The sequence below is a fragment of the Carlito syrichta genome, unplaced genomic scaffold (assembly GCF_000164805.1).
Source record: "Carlito syrichta isolate Samal-C Ts95f unplaced genomic scaffold, Tarsius_syrichta-2.0.1 Scaffold316275, whole genome shotgun sequence".
NCBI classification, from domain to species: Eukaryota; Metazoa; Chordata; class Mammalia; order Primates; family Tarsiidae; genus Carlito; species Carlito syrichta.
The window spans coordinates 933,605-946,505 of NW_007260371.1; the positions used below are offsets into that span (position 1 = coordinate 933,605).

Consider the following 12,901-nt stretch of genomic DNA (forward strand, 5'->3'; position numbering starts at 1 on the left):
CTTTATGAAGTTCCATGACTCCCACAGGTTCAGCCTAACACAGAAAGAATTAATCTACCTGAAACATGGTCTACACAGCGGGCGACGGCTTAGAACCTGAGAAGAGTTGCTCGGTAGACACGCGCCCAACACCCACAAGCGTGCCCACTGCCCCGCACATACCCTGCCCCCGTAGAGGATGGATGGCGGCTGCAGGACCCGCCCGGTCACATCTGTCATCTCATCTTTGACCATGATTCCAAACTCACGAACATATGGATCTGTGTTAAAACTTGCACTTCGCATCTGGAAAAGGAAAGAAAGAACAAGCATGGGGATCAGAAGGGGTCGCTGTTCTTTCTAGTAGCCACACCTGTCCCAAGGATCAGGGGTTCCCCTGTTGTGAGCAACCCCACTGGACTCTGCAGGCGTCCCCACCCCGGGATGGACACTCACCAATTTGCTAATCTCTTCTTGCCGATCGGGCGCCGACCTAGCAGTCGCTCTGATCATGGTTGAGGTCTGATTGTCTGTTAATTTTTTAATACATCTCTGTCCCGCTACTATGTTACAGACCTGCGGAGAAGACGCAGAGATGCGTGTGAGCACGGTGCTGGCGCAGCCTGGGGCATGAGCAGGGGCTCAGAGTCAGAGCGCACGGGCTGGCAGCCTAGCTCTGCCTGAGACTGTCCCTTTCTCATCTGTGGGCCGTGAAGTGAACATGGGTCGGGGGCCTACTCCACAGCCTTCTGGGTCACAACGGAATACCCTCTAAGCAAGCCCACACAAACACCTGGATCCCACAGCCTCCATGCCCAGCCCACCAGGCAGACAGGCCTATGTCCCGACAGTAGCGTTTCTGGATGCGAGTGCGAAATAAGTCAGCATGGAGTTGGCTAGAGATGCTAAAGGAGTAGTATACCTTCTGGGCGAGGGCGCCAGGCCCTAACTGAGTGAAAGAAGGTTACTGAAAATCTAAAGTCCCTAAGGAAAACAGGCAAAACTCATTACTTAAGGCCGGGCACAAGTGAATCATACCTGTAATTCCAGCACTTGGCGAGGCTGAGGCGAGAGGACTGTTTGAGCCCAGGAATTTGAGACCAGCTTGGGCAACATAGTGAGCCCTTGTCTCTTCAAAAAATACAACCATTAGCTGAGTGTGGTGGCACGTGCCTATGGTCCCAGCTACTCTGGAGGCTGAGGCAGAAGGATCGCCTCAGCTCAGGAGGTGGAGGCTGTGGTGGGCTGTGATCGTGCCACTGCACTCCAGCCTGGGCAACAGTGTGAGATCCCGACTCGAATAAACAAAATAAAACAAACAAATGAAAAAACCCATGATGGTTAGTTTCCGTATTTTTTCCCCAAGACCAGGATTTTTCAAACAGTCTGTCTTCATGTTAGACAAGAAGTGAATAAAGAAACCATGTATTTCCTGAGCACTTAGTTCTCAGTGCCAGAGACCTGGGGGACAAGTCATATATAAACCTCATTCAAGGCCCACACTATTTCTAGAAGGGAATTACTGCATTTTATGAAACGCAAAACTGAGGCTCAGAGTCTGTTAGCTTGCCCAAGTTCCTACAGCAGCAGAGATGAAGACGTGAGGACCTGCTGTGGGCCCCGGCCGTTTCCCTAGGCTGTGCAGCCCCCAGCCCGGACACACCATCCCCCCAGTCTCATGGAGGTTCACGGGAAGCGGGCAACTTGCCTCCAAGGGAAGGTAGGTGTGTTTCTGCTCCTGTCCGACTTGTAAACATGGGAGGTGGGGGTAGCGCAGAACCAGCTTGTGCCTGTCTTTGAAGTACTGGGCCACCGTGCACTCCACCGTCTGCCCGCTCTCCTGCTGCAGTGGGAACCTGGGGGACAAGGAGGCAGCTCAGGCTGAGGCCGTATCCGGGCACTGGGGGCAGGCCACCAGAGTTGCACACATACCGCTTCACCTGGCGTGCTTGATTTGTGTTTGCCTTTTCAGGGTGGGGAGCAACGTTCCAAGCACTTCCTGGGAGTGAAAACCAAATCACATCCTTTGGCTTATCTGGAATATCCCTGAGTCCTGAAATTATCATTTTGTCTACCTACATGCATATAATATGTAATAATCATAAATTTTCCATGATGTCTATAGGATGCAGAAGACTCAGGGCAAGCGAAGACAAATCCAGAAAGAAAGGCCTGTGCACTTTCCAGCAGATCACAGTGCCCCTGACAGCCTTGAGTGCCGAGTGTTCCAAGTGCCCACAAAGAACAGAAACCTCCCAGAACAAGATGAAGGAAGGAGCGAGTAGGGCCTGCTCACACATCCACAGCCTCTGTGGGTGGGTTAAGGCAGGAGGAGACACCTGAGCAGGGGTGCAAGGTGGTGCCCCACACGCAAGGTGAGGATAGAGCTCTGTGTGGAGCTGGGCACAGGCCCCGCTTGCTTAGGGGAGGGCCACATGGCTCAGCTTCTCCTATACCAACTGCTTTGTGCCTCCAGACTGCTGGGCAATCTCAGCGGCCTCTGCCTGATGGGAGGAGGCAGCCAGGCAAGCATACAGGCTCGTCTCATCTTGGTGCTCCCTGAGGCCCTGGGCATCTTATACCACCAGTGCCCAGCAGCAGACCTGGCATGTACCATGGAATAATACTTGAAATAAACACGAGACCTCACTGGGGCAAGAGGGGGCAAACGGGGCAAGGGGGCCAAATCCATCCCTCCCCCCAAGATGGACACATTTACAACCTGAGGCAACACCACACTCTTGTCGCCAGGCCAGTTCCCACAGAGTTGGACACCAAACTGTGTTCTTGACATAATGACACAATACACAGGAGACAGCAGGGCCTGGGGACAGGGTGGGGCTGGGCCAGGTCACAGCCTTCATGGAGGCTCATTTTCTCCCCTAGCCCCAGCTAAGGGTCAGCTGACAAATACGAAAGCCCTCTCTCTTGCCTCTCAAATTCAGGAGGGGAAAATGACAGTGAGTTCTGGTCTCCCACCAGCGTTTGAGTTTATCAGAACAGTGAAGTTTGGAATCTCTGGGCCATAAAAGGTATAGTTTTGCATTTAAAAATTGAATGTAGGCTGGGTGTGGTGGCTCACACCTGTAATCCCAGCACTTTGGGAGGTGGAGACAAGAGGATTGCCTGAGTCCAGGGGTTTAGACCATTCTGGGCAACTTAGCAAGACCTTGTCTCAACAGTAAATCAAAAAAATCAGCCGGGTGTGGTGATGCGCACCTGTAGTTCCAACTACTTGGGAAACGGAGGAAGATGGATCCCCAGAGCCCAGTAGGTTGAGGTTGTGATGGCATGAGCATGCCACTGCACTTTAGCCTGGGTGACAGAGAGAGACTCTGACTCATAAGTAAATAAATAATAAAAATTAAAAAACAATAAAAATAGAACACAATAATCCTGTCCAGAAGAATCATGGCTCAGGTGTTTGGAAATACGAACGACAGTGAGGGCCCAAGGGACAGAGTTGGAAAGGAAGGCTGTGTTACGTTTGGTGGCTGGCAGGCCGTCGAGTCACGTTGCAGACGCGGTACTTCCTCTTCATCTGCCCACAGTGCGTTATCTCCACCTTTAGACCTGGTGATACAGAACATGTGCTGTAACGTCTAGCTCACCCTGAGTTGGAGAGCAAGCCCCACTTACAGTGAGTCAGTTTTCACAGGAACGTGGCTGTACCCTGAGGAAGGGTGACACATGGGCCACCCCACAGGATGCCCCAGTTGGACCCACCTACCTACAGGTCACGTGAGATACTTGGCTAAAACCTGACTTTTGGCCAAGACCGAAGAGTTAAGACATGGTGTCCACAGACACAGGAGACCATACAGGGCTCAGCGTAGAACACAGGGTGTCCACCCTCGCAGTATTCCATATAGTGGGAACTACTGATGGCTTGCAAATGGCCTTCAGAAAGGACAGGTGCAGTAGGCATGGCTTGTGGAGAGAGCAATGGGCCTACCACTCTGCTGCCAATGGGCAGAAGGCCTCAAGGTAAGTTCTGAACCCCTGGATCTGCATTCCCTGGGGTGGCAAACAGCTTGAATGGGTGCAGACACCCGCCAGGGCTGTGTGAGGGTGAACTGACCACACATGAAAATGCACCTTGTGTTCTCAAATGTCAGGAAGTGTGGGTTATAGCTGTGCTGATGCCCTCTTGACTTGGGTTCAATTGACTCGTTGACCTGCATCCTGTCCTACACAGAAGTTGACTTTATTTAGAAAATGACCATTCCTGTCTGCAAGAGGGTTTAACTCATCTCTGTGCTCATTCTGATGGCTAACGTCTCCTGCCACCGCCACCTCCCTCAAGGCGTGTAAGTACCAGAACTCACAAAATGCATTGAGGAGGGGGCCCGAGAAGGGACTTCCCAGCCCCTCAGCCAGGTAGGCTGGGAAGGCTCATTACCTTTAATTTCTTTGGTAAACTTTACCCTTTGGGAATCAGTCAGAGGTTTTTGTTGTTCTTCAATACTTTTAAAATCCAAAACTTCACAAACAAACTCGATAACTGGCTGTGCCTTGTAAAACGCCGTTGCCGACACTGTAAGTGGGAAAAGAAAGAGGCAAAGACCCAAGTGTGACTGGAGGTCTGCTGGATGGGTGCCTTCGAAAGCCGACCACCCAATAATTCCGGAGGTGCTGGGCAGGTGAGACTAGCCCCAGGGCCCCGGTGAGAAGGACTACTGGCCTCAGTCTTCACCTTCGGGCCTCAGAGATGGGAAGGCCAGCGGCACCAAAGCCAGGGTCCTGTGCCACCCAACATGCCTCTGGTCAGGAGCAACAGAAAGGGACTGGTTGAGTCTGAAGAGTCAGTCACTCTCTGAGGATAAAATTGATTTTTAAAAACAATCAAAACCTAACAGTTCATGACCCTCGGATTTTGGAGGATTTTCTATCTTCTGGCGTAGACATTTCTGAAATACACCATTCCCTTTTATATAATTATTTTTCAATAAATATATAATTGAGCAGAATATAATTTTTATTCCTTTCTAAAACTTTTTATAATAATTCCCAAATGAGAAGACAAAATTCTTTTTTTCCCTTTCCTTTTTTTTTTGTAATTATAAAGATGTGAGGTACAATTTAGGGTTAAGTATACAAACGTTGATCATGCAGGTACCCTTGTCTTTTCCTTTTCTTTCTTTCTTTCATTTATTTTTTTTTGATATGGGGTCCTACTGGCCTCCAACTCCTGGGCCCAAGTGATTCCCCTGCCTCGGCCTCCCAAGTAGCTGGGGTTACAGGTGGAGGCCTCCAGTCGAGCTTCACAATCCTTTTTTCTGACCCTCATTCTCATCTTTTTAACAAAGAGGGAAGTGGGGTCCTGCACAGAGAAGTAACTAATCTCCCAAGAGAAGGGCAGGCACCACTTGCTCCTGACAGGAGACTGGCAGAAAGGCAGCCACCCCATCTTCAGAAGTGGGGGGAACAGGAAACTATGGGGTGAAGAGGAAAGAGACTAGGCATGGCAACCCCCATCCTGCACCCAGGTCCACCAGCAGCAGCAGGACTTCGCAGAGGTAGCTTCTCAAGCCCAGACCAGTTCCTTGACCAGAGCCTTGGGAAGTGGGGGCCATTCGGATGCTCATCTGAGACCCACTTCCACCCACCACTATGGCAGATGAGACAGGGCAGGTGCATGCAGCGGTGTCAGCTCTGACAGAGTCCATGTGTGGTGCTAGCTGTGTGGCCCTCAGAACATGCCCCAGCCCCGTTCTGCAATGAAGACCCTCCAGAGTTACTTACCATCAATATTCAGCATCATTTTCCAAAGAGAAGGTCGGACAGACTGATGGAAGCCAAACCACACTTCTCGACCCCCGCCAAGAGGGTTGGAGCAGCCCTCAGATGCGGTGAAGAAGGAGCGGCCCACAGGAGTGTACCTGGAACCCGGAGACCCATCAGACATGTTTTCCAGAAATAACACGCCGACTCCCTGACAGCTTTCACCCTTGTCAACCACACACACTCATCGGCAATTCTATTCTTTTCCATCCTTATAAAACCGCTTTCCTATACTCACTCCAGCCTGTGTCCATGGCCTACTGAGGGATGCTGGGAAAGCAGCAGGCTAAGGTACTCCTAGTCTCACCGCAGGGACGACAAGAGATATTTAAATGCATCATACATGGCAGAGACCAGGCCTAAGATGTGGTATGCTTCATGGACACACGACTTGGCTCATGTGCTTGCGGCCTCCTCGGGAGACATAGCTGACCTGGGGACAGGCTCTGGTTATAGCTCAAGGCTTCAAGACATACACAGTATCCCTGGCTTTCTTCTGTGTTCCCAGTCCTGTCTTCAACTCGCTTTTGTGTCTTTACTGCTGACTGTTTACCACACGGTGCCTGTGTCTATGCACATCACCTCAAGTCTTTCTAGAACAGAGCTGTGCTGGGTGTGCAAGCATGGATAGAAGCCAGCAGCTGCTGATGTCAACCACAGTCAGGCCCAGGCCCAGCCTCGGGGAGAGGTGCTGCTTCATCTGAGAAGCACTGTCCTAATCCGCCCAGCACCACTGCTGTTAATGATCATCGCCAACATGGCATTCGCATAGGAGTGGCATGGGCTCCCGTGCAGGGGGCCGTAAGGCCAGTGTGTGAGATTTGTGCATCTCTGCAGGGCCAGTTATGGGCAGTGTGCTGATCTGGGCTGGAGCCCACCTGACCAAAGTGGATACATTCTCCAACATAATCTCCCTACTGCCTGGTCATCAGGGACATACCATCACTAATGATTCTAAAGGGAAGACCATTTATTGGCGACACTGTCCACTTATGGGTTGCACTATTTATATTTTTTTCTTTCTAAAATAGAGTTGGAGTCTCAGTATGTTTCCCAGGCTAATTTTGAACTCCTGGCCTCAACTGATCCTCCCACCTTGGCTTCCCAAAATGCTGGGATTACAGGTATGAGCCACCATGACTGGCCGGGGTTACACTATTAATACAATCAGGTAGATAGTCTTTTTCACTTTGCACCTGAAATGTGTTAATTTTGCCTCTACTCTACTGTTTCCCAAAATGAAAATAGTGGTTTTTCTCCCTGATTATAAAATTAATGTAAATACTCCAAAGGAATTCAGAGAAGAACTTCAGTAATCCCTGCAACTCGACTAAATATGTAAACATTTTGGCAACCATCCTTCTGGGTTGTTTCTGTATCCACCTGTCTCCTTCCACATCAGGGGCAGGCGTGCTCCTGCCAAGAGTGACAGTCTGTCCTGTATTTAGTTACCTCTACCCAAGCCTGAAAACTGAGAACACTATGGTCCCTCAAATCTTAGAGCTTTGGTCCTGGAGTTTGTCGGTGTGAGGTCTGTTTCAGTTTTAAGCTTTTGCTTTCGCCTACTTGCTCAGATCCCGACTGAGGTCCTTGGCACCAGCATGAGGACAGGCATTCTGGGGCAGGAGCCTGAGGGTGGGATGTGTGAGCTGGCCTTGCTCCTACAACAGTGAGTCTCGCAGGAAATTAGCGCAATCCTCTGCCCAGCAACTGGGCAAATTATGAGCCATGAAACTATTCCCCTACTCTCTCTCCCAGCAGTCTCAAGTGTGGCAATTTGTGGTAAGAGTAATTCCACAGAACAAAGAAGTCTGAACGAACTATGGTTTTACCAGCAGTCATGAAAAGCTGGTGGTGATGGTCCCTTGAGTGGGGGACACTCTGTGAAGAACGGTACTGGAAAACAGCATTATTCTGCTATCATGAGTCCCAAGTGAAAAAGCAAGAGACAGACAGAAGTGCAGACGATATGAGAAAGGTAAAGGCACTGATGTCACACAGAGAGGGAGCCCGTTTTTTTCTGCCAGGCAGAAAATGCTGGTGATTTATTTTCACATTAAAGTTTTTTTCCATCTTAGCACCATTAGTTATCTTCATCACGGAAAACCTACATGACCATTGCCACCCTGTCTCTGGGAATCAGCTGTCCTTCAGATCAACATTTCAGACTTTCTGGGTGACACTTGGGATCAGATCGGATGCTCCCAGCCCTCTGGTTCCACGTGGTTTTCTCACCTCATAGATGGCAAGTGCCTCATGACCACGTCCAGGGCTTGGATCGTCTCAAAAGGGACACTGGGCAGCCGCCCCGAAAGTGCATCGTGTAACGCCTGTAGGCTCACGCAGGACACCCACTTGATGGACACCTTGAAGATGCGATCCTTGCCTTCTCCCGGCAGTGTGACCTCCAGCTCCACCTGCAGGGACCCAAAGCACACGAGGTTATTCCCTGCTCTGAGGTTGTCAGAAAGTTGGAGTCAGTGCTAGAACAATTCTATCCAGTCTTTCATCCATCCACTGGCTCAATGCAGCTACTGCACACTTGAAATGTACTGAGAAACTGAATTTGTAACTTTATTTACCTTTGATGAGTTTAAACGTACACAGTGACCTATGGTTAGCGGTCGGTGCACAGGCCAATGGTCTAAAACAGGGCCTCTTGCTTTAACCCTAAGGAAACAATGAACCCACCTCCGCTCCTCCTCAGTCTCTGAAGCGCTCCTGACCTCACTCCATGTTCCATGTGATGCTAGTCCCTTCGCTCCACTACCAGAAACTACGGTTCAATCAATACTTGGCCTTCGATATAGCCTATACACGTGGCACACATGGACCCACTCAGGTGATGACTGAAGCAGCTTCGATATTTGCTGATAACATTTCCCAATGTTTGTGTAACACCTATTTGACAGGTTATAGGTTATATATAATTTGTCCTTAAATGCCCAAATCCCAGCAAGGGAAAATTTATTTGCCGCTTTTTATACATAAAAACACAGAACCTCCTGAACTCAGGCTGGTCTAATGTCACTAGCCATCCCACTCAATGCGCGAGGACTGGGGCTGTGGGGTGTACAGCACTGCTGGCTCAGGACCTGTTGCCTCTGCCCTGTGTGCCCGAGATGCCCTCCTTGATTCTGGCACCGAGTGAGCCCTCACTTGCCCACATTCCAGACCCAGGTCTGTTTGGCCACACCAGGTGCATCCACTCACTCACTCACCTTCCACCACGCCCGTGCTCAGTCATATCAGCTCGTCCTCATCTCCCAGGGCCTCCACAAGGACTCAGCCCTCCAGAAGCCCCTCCCTGGCCCACCTGCCACATCTTGTTCAAACCTCCCAAGAGCAAGAAGGAGACTCCACGGATGTAGCCTGCACACCTGAGTCCCAGGCAGACGTGTCCTTCTTGTCCGTGCCAGAGCTGTCTCCAGCACATGCCCTCATGCCCCAGAGCACTTAAAAGTACCATCGCACCCCGGCAGCGCCCCAGGACTAACCACAGAAGACAAGAGCAGTGAAAAAGGAGTAGATCCTTCAAGCTGGATGGACTTCAAATAACTAATTCCAAGCAGAGGCAAGCCGGAACAGTACGAAAGGACGTGACAGTACAATTCCTTCAGACTTTCAAACTGGACAAAACAACATACGATGAGGGTTGCCCACACAGATGAGAAAGCTAACAGAGGATGGGTCAACTCAGGCCAAGTCGTCAGGACAGCGGCCGAGGGGGTAGGTGCAACTGGGGCCACCCAGGGAGGATTCGGGGTGGAAGGAGAGAACTTCTTGGCCTGGATGGTGGGCATGTGGAATTTGTTTTATTACTACTTTAAAAATATATGGGTACAGTTGGCTCTTGAACAGCATGGGTGTGAATGGCTCAGGTCCACTCAGATGCAAATTTTCTTCCAACTCTGCCACCAAGACAGCTAGATCAGGCCCCACCCCCAGACTACTCAATGTGAAGACGGTGAGGATGAAGACCTTGATGACAATTCACTTCCACTTAATGAACAGTATATGCATTTTCTCTCTTTATGATTTTTCTTAATAACATTTTCTTTCCTCTAGCTTACTTTGCTAGAATACAGTATGTAATACATATGTAGTATAAAATGTTAACTGACATATTTTTATGCCAATATATTTCATAATACAATTTTAAGTAAGTCATGGAAAAGTAACAATAACTAAAAGTGAGCATTTGACATAGCACTACCATGACAGGCATGATGTCGTCTGACTCATAACCTATTATTCCTGCCATTCTGGACCCCATCTTTACTTTCAGTTAAGGAACCAGATCCAGAGGCTGAATGGTTTGCCCCAGACCGTGCGACAGAAAGCAGAGGGGTGAGAACACACCTCATTCAGTCTGACTCCAGAAAAAGAGACGGAGCCTCGATGTACCCAAGGGCCAAGGGCCCACCTGGGTGCAGGGGAGCGGCTCCAGGATGGACTGTTCCAATAGAAGCAGCCGGCAGCAGAGAAGGGAGATCACCGTTCCACTTGTCCAGAAGTGGCACCCCCCGGGGCACGGTGCGTAGATGGAACTGAGAACATGCATGGAAACCAACATACGAATCTCTAAATCACACACCCACCTCTCTGGGAGGTACTTTAAGCTTGCGTATACCCTCTGCCCAACAGCATTTGACACATCTAGACAATGATGCTGCTAATCAGACGCTGGCTAATACCATCCTTCAATGCCTCTATAATCAAAACTGAGAGGTGTTTCTAAGGGGGATATTTCCCTACAACAAAATATACTCAAAATATATTCTAGTCCAGGTTCCTCTTGGCCCCCAAAGAGAGGACAGCAGAGTCATTCTGGGCGCTGCAATGTTCTTTGCCCACCACGGCATCTGCAGCGGCTGGCTGGTACAGTTTTAAGGACGAGTGGAGGTTTTAGCAGAGACATTGCACCATGAAGGCAGGGTGGCACATGGCTCTCCGCGGAGCAGACCCTGTGTGGTGGGGGAGGGGACTGCTAGCCTGCAGGTGGTCCACACCCAAGACACCTCCACCTCTGAACAGCTTGAAGCTCATGACACAACATCCAAAGGTCACTGACTGGAAGTCACAGACAAAGGCTTTGACTCTGAGCTCCTGTGGTCTGATCTTGGGCAGGTGGCTCCACCAGGCTCTTCTGTGATAAGGGGACAAGCAGGTGGCCCTGCCCACCTCACAGAGTGCTTCTCAACTGCAGATGCCAGCATTTGTTGATCATGGACAACAGAAAATGTCAGCACGTGGCACCCATCCAGGGCCTGGAAATGGTGAGGCAGCTGTGACATCCAATCTCTCTAGACAGACCAAATGCTAAACACTGAGCTCCCACTGTCGGCAAACCATGGAGGGGGAATGAGAACTGTGATAAGGAGACTCCTGTTTTGGTGCCACTGCACAGCTCAGCAACCAAGAAAGGCAAATAGCACTAAAGAATGCAAGGAAAAATGGCATGCGTCTGTAGTTCCGGCTACTTGGAAGGCTGAGGCAGAAGGATCACCTGAGCCCAGCAGGTCGAGGCGGTGGTGTCCATGAGCGTGCCACTGCACTCCAACCTGGGCGACAGAATGAGACTCTAACTCAAAAACAAAAAACAAAAAAGAATGCAAGGAAATTGTGCACACAGCTGGAGAGAACATGAAGAGACGCAGCCATGTTTCAAAAGGCTTTTCTTGCCCTGAGCTTGGCTGTGGGACTGGCTGAGGCCTCGCAGCCTCCCTGCCTCCCTGTGAGGAGGGAGCAAGGTGCCACAGGTGAGTCTGGCTGGCTGTGAGGATTCAGACCCAGATGTGGCCCTCCCCAGGCTACAGGAAGCATGTGCCTGCCAGGCCTGAGCCCAGGCCAGAGCGACAGTTGCCAGGCTCCATGCCACAGGCCCTTTCCAGGAGGGGATGGGCCAGTCTTGTTTAAATGCGCCAGGGGAGCTGACAGCTTAAAGGCATTCTGTGACTTTGCATAGCAACCGATCTCCTCCAGAAGCAGATTGCTGCACTCCAAAATACCCTGGTGTCAAAACCAGTCTCACCCAGCATGCCTGTGAAGTGTACTGGGAATTCAAAGTCACACAGCAGGCACAGGGAGCAGTTGTTCGGTAAGGCTCAGCAGCACTTCCTAAGCACCTTGTGCAGGGGCGGGCTCGGGCCAAGGCACCCGGATGAATGCTATGGTTTTGCGGGAGCCCCCAGAGGCAGCAGGTCAGCCCTGAAGACAAGACCAGGCTGCACAGACCCTCACACTGTGTGCCACCCAAGGAGGAGGCCCTTCATGGCTCCCCGGCCTCCCCTCAGTCCAGCCTCTTCTCCCTCAGCCTCCAAGTGTGGAACTGCCTGGCCAGCCCTGGATCCTCCCACAGGAGTATCTGGCCAGTGGCTGGTGACCTGATCACAGAGGTAGACAGGCAGGAGTGCTGTGCAACCTGTCGCTTCTGGCAGAGAATTACATGCATGGCTGTCTTCCCCTACGGTAAATTATTTCCAGACAAGATCTATTATCCATCTGAGCTGTGCATCTGCCCTGACTTCCTTCTGGGAAGGAGACACTCAAGCTTTCTCTGAACAAACAAAGAAGCTGAAGCTCTAGGAAGCTGGAGACCTTCCGTGGGCACCTGATAAACCCAGGGCCAAGGACACCCAGTGATACAAATCATACTTCACTACTGTGAAGAAGGAGCCAGGAGTTAAACCCGAAAAGTTGATCAACATTTACAGCTTCCTGGATCTCAGTCTCTTATTCTGAAGGGTGAGGGGCTGGGCCTGGGTGGTCACGAGATCTCCCAGACCTAACAGAACTGGTCTCTCTTTCTTGGGCCTGGGATTAAGGCAGGCAGGTTAATATTTTAGTAGGAGAGATTAAGGAGGGACTTAAAGAGGGACCTTCCTGAGAAGGGCAATACAAGCCTCTTAGAAGGCATGGGGTTAACTTGATGACTCTGCCCTTAATATAGGTGACGCATAGAAAATAATTTCACAGGAAACAGTCAATGTAAAAGAGAAAACCCCTAAAGGTGACACCATGAAGCATGATATAAGAATGTGAGCAGCCGGGCCTGGTGGCTCAGCCTGTAATCCCACGCCTTGGGAGCCTGAGGTGAGTGGATTGCCTGAGCCTGCGGGTTTGAGACCCGCCTGGG

General features: G+C 50.6%; 1 protein-coding gene across 2 annotated transcripts in view; it reads right to left on the bottom strand.

The window, feature by feature from the left end:
• The window catches only part of AGO2 (argonaute 2, RISC catalytic component), a 58,826-nt gene that overhangs the window by 26,795 nt on the left and 19,130 nt on the right, over positions 1-12,901 (bottom strand). For both annotated transcript variants that reach the window (XM_008074024.2, XM_008074025.2), the window contains exons 3-9: positions 7,999-8,180; positions 5,725-5,861; positions 4,382-4,516; positions 3,465-3,552; positions 1,688-1,835; positions 436-555; positions 163-285 (exon numbers count right to left, since the gene is read on the bottom strand). In XM_008074024.2, coding sequence (XP_008072215.1) covers positions 163-285; positions 436-555; positions 1,688-1,835; positions 3,465-3,552; positions 4,382-4,516; positions 5,725-5,861; positions 7,999-8,180 — 933 coding nt within the window. The remainder of the gene's footprint in view (positions 1-162; positions 286-435; positions 556-1,687; positions 1,836-3,464; positions 3,553-4,381; positions 4,517-5,724; positions 5,862-7,998; positions 8,181-12,901) is intronic.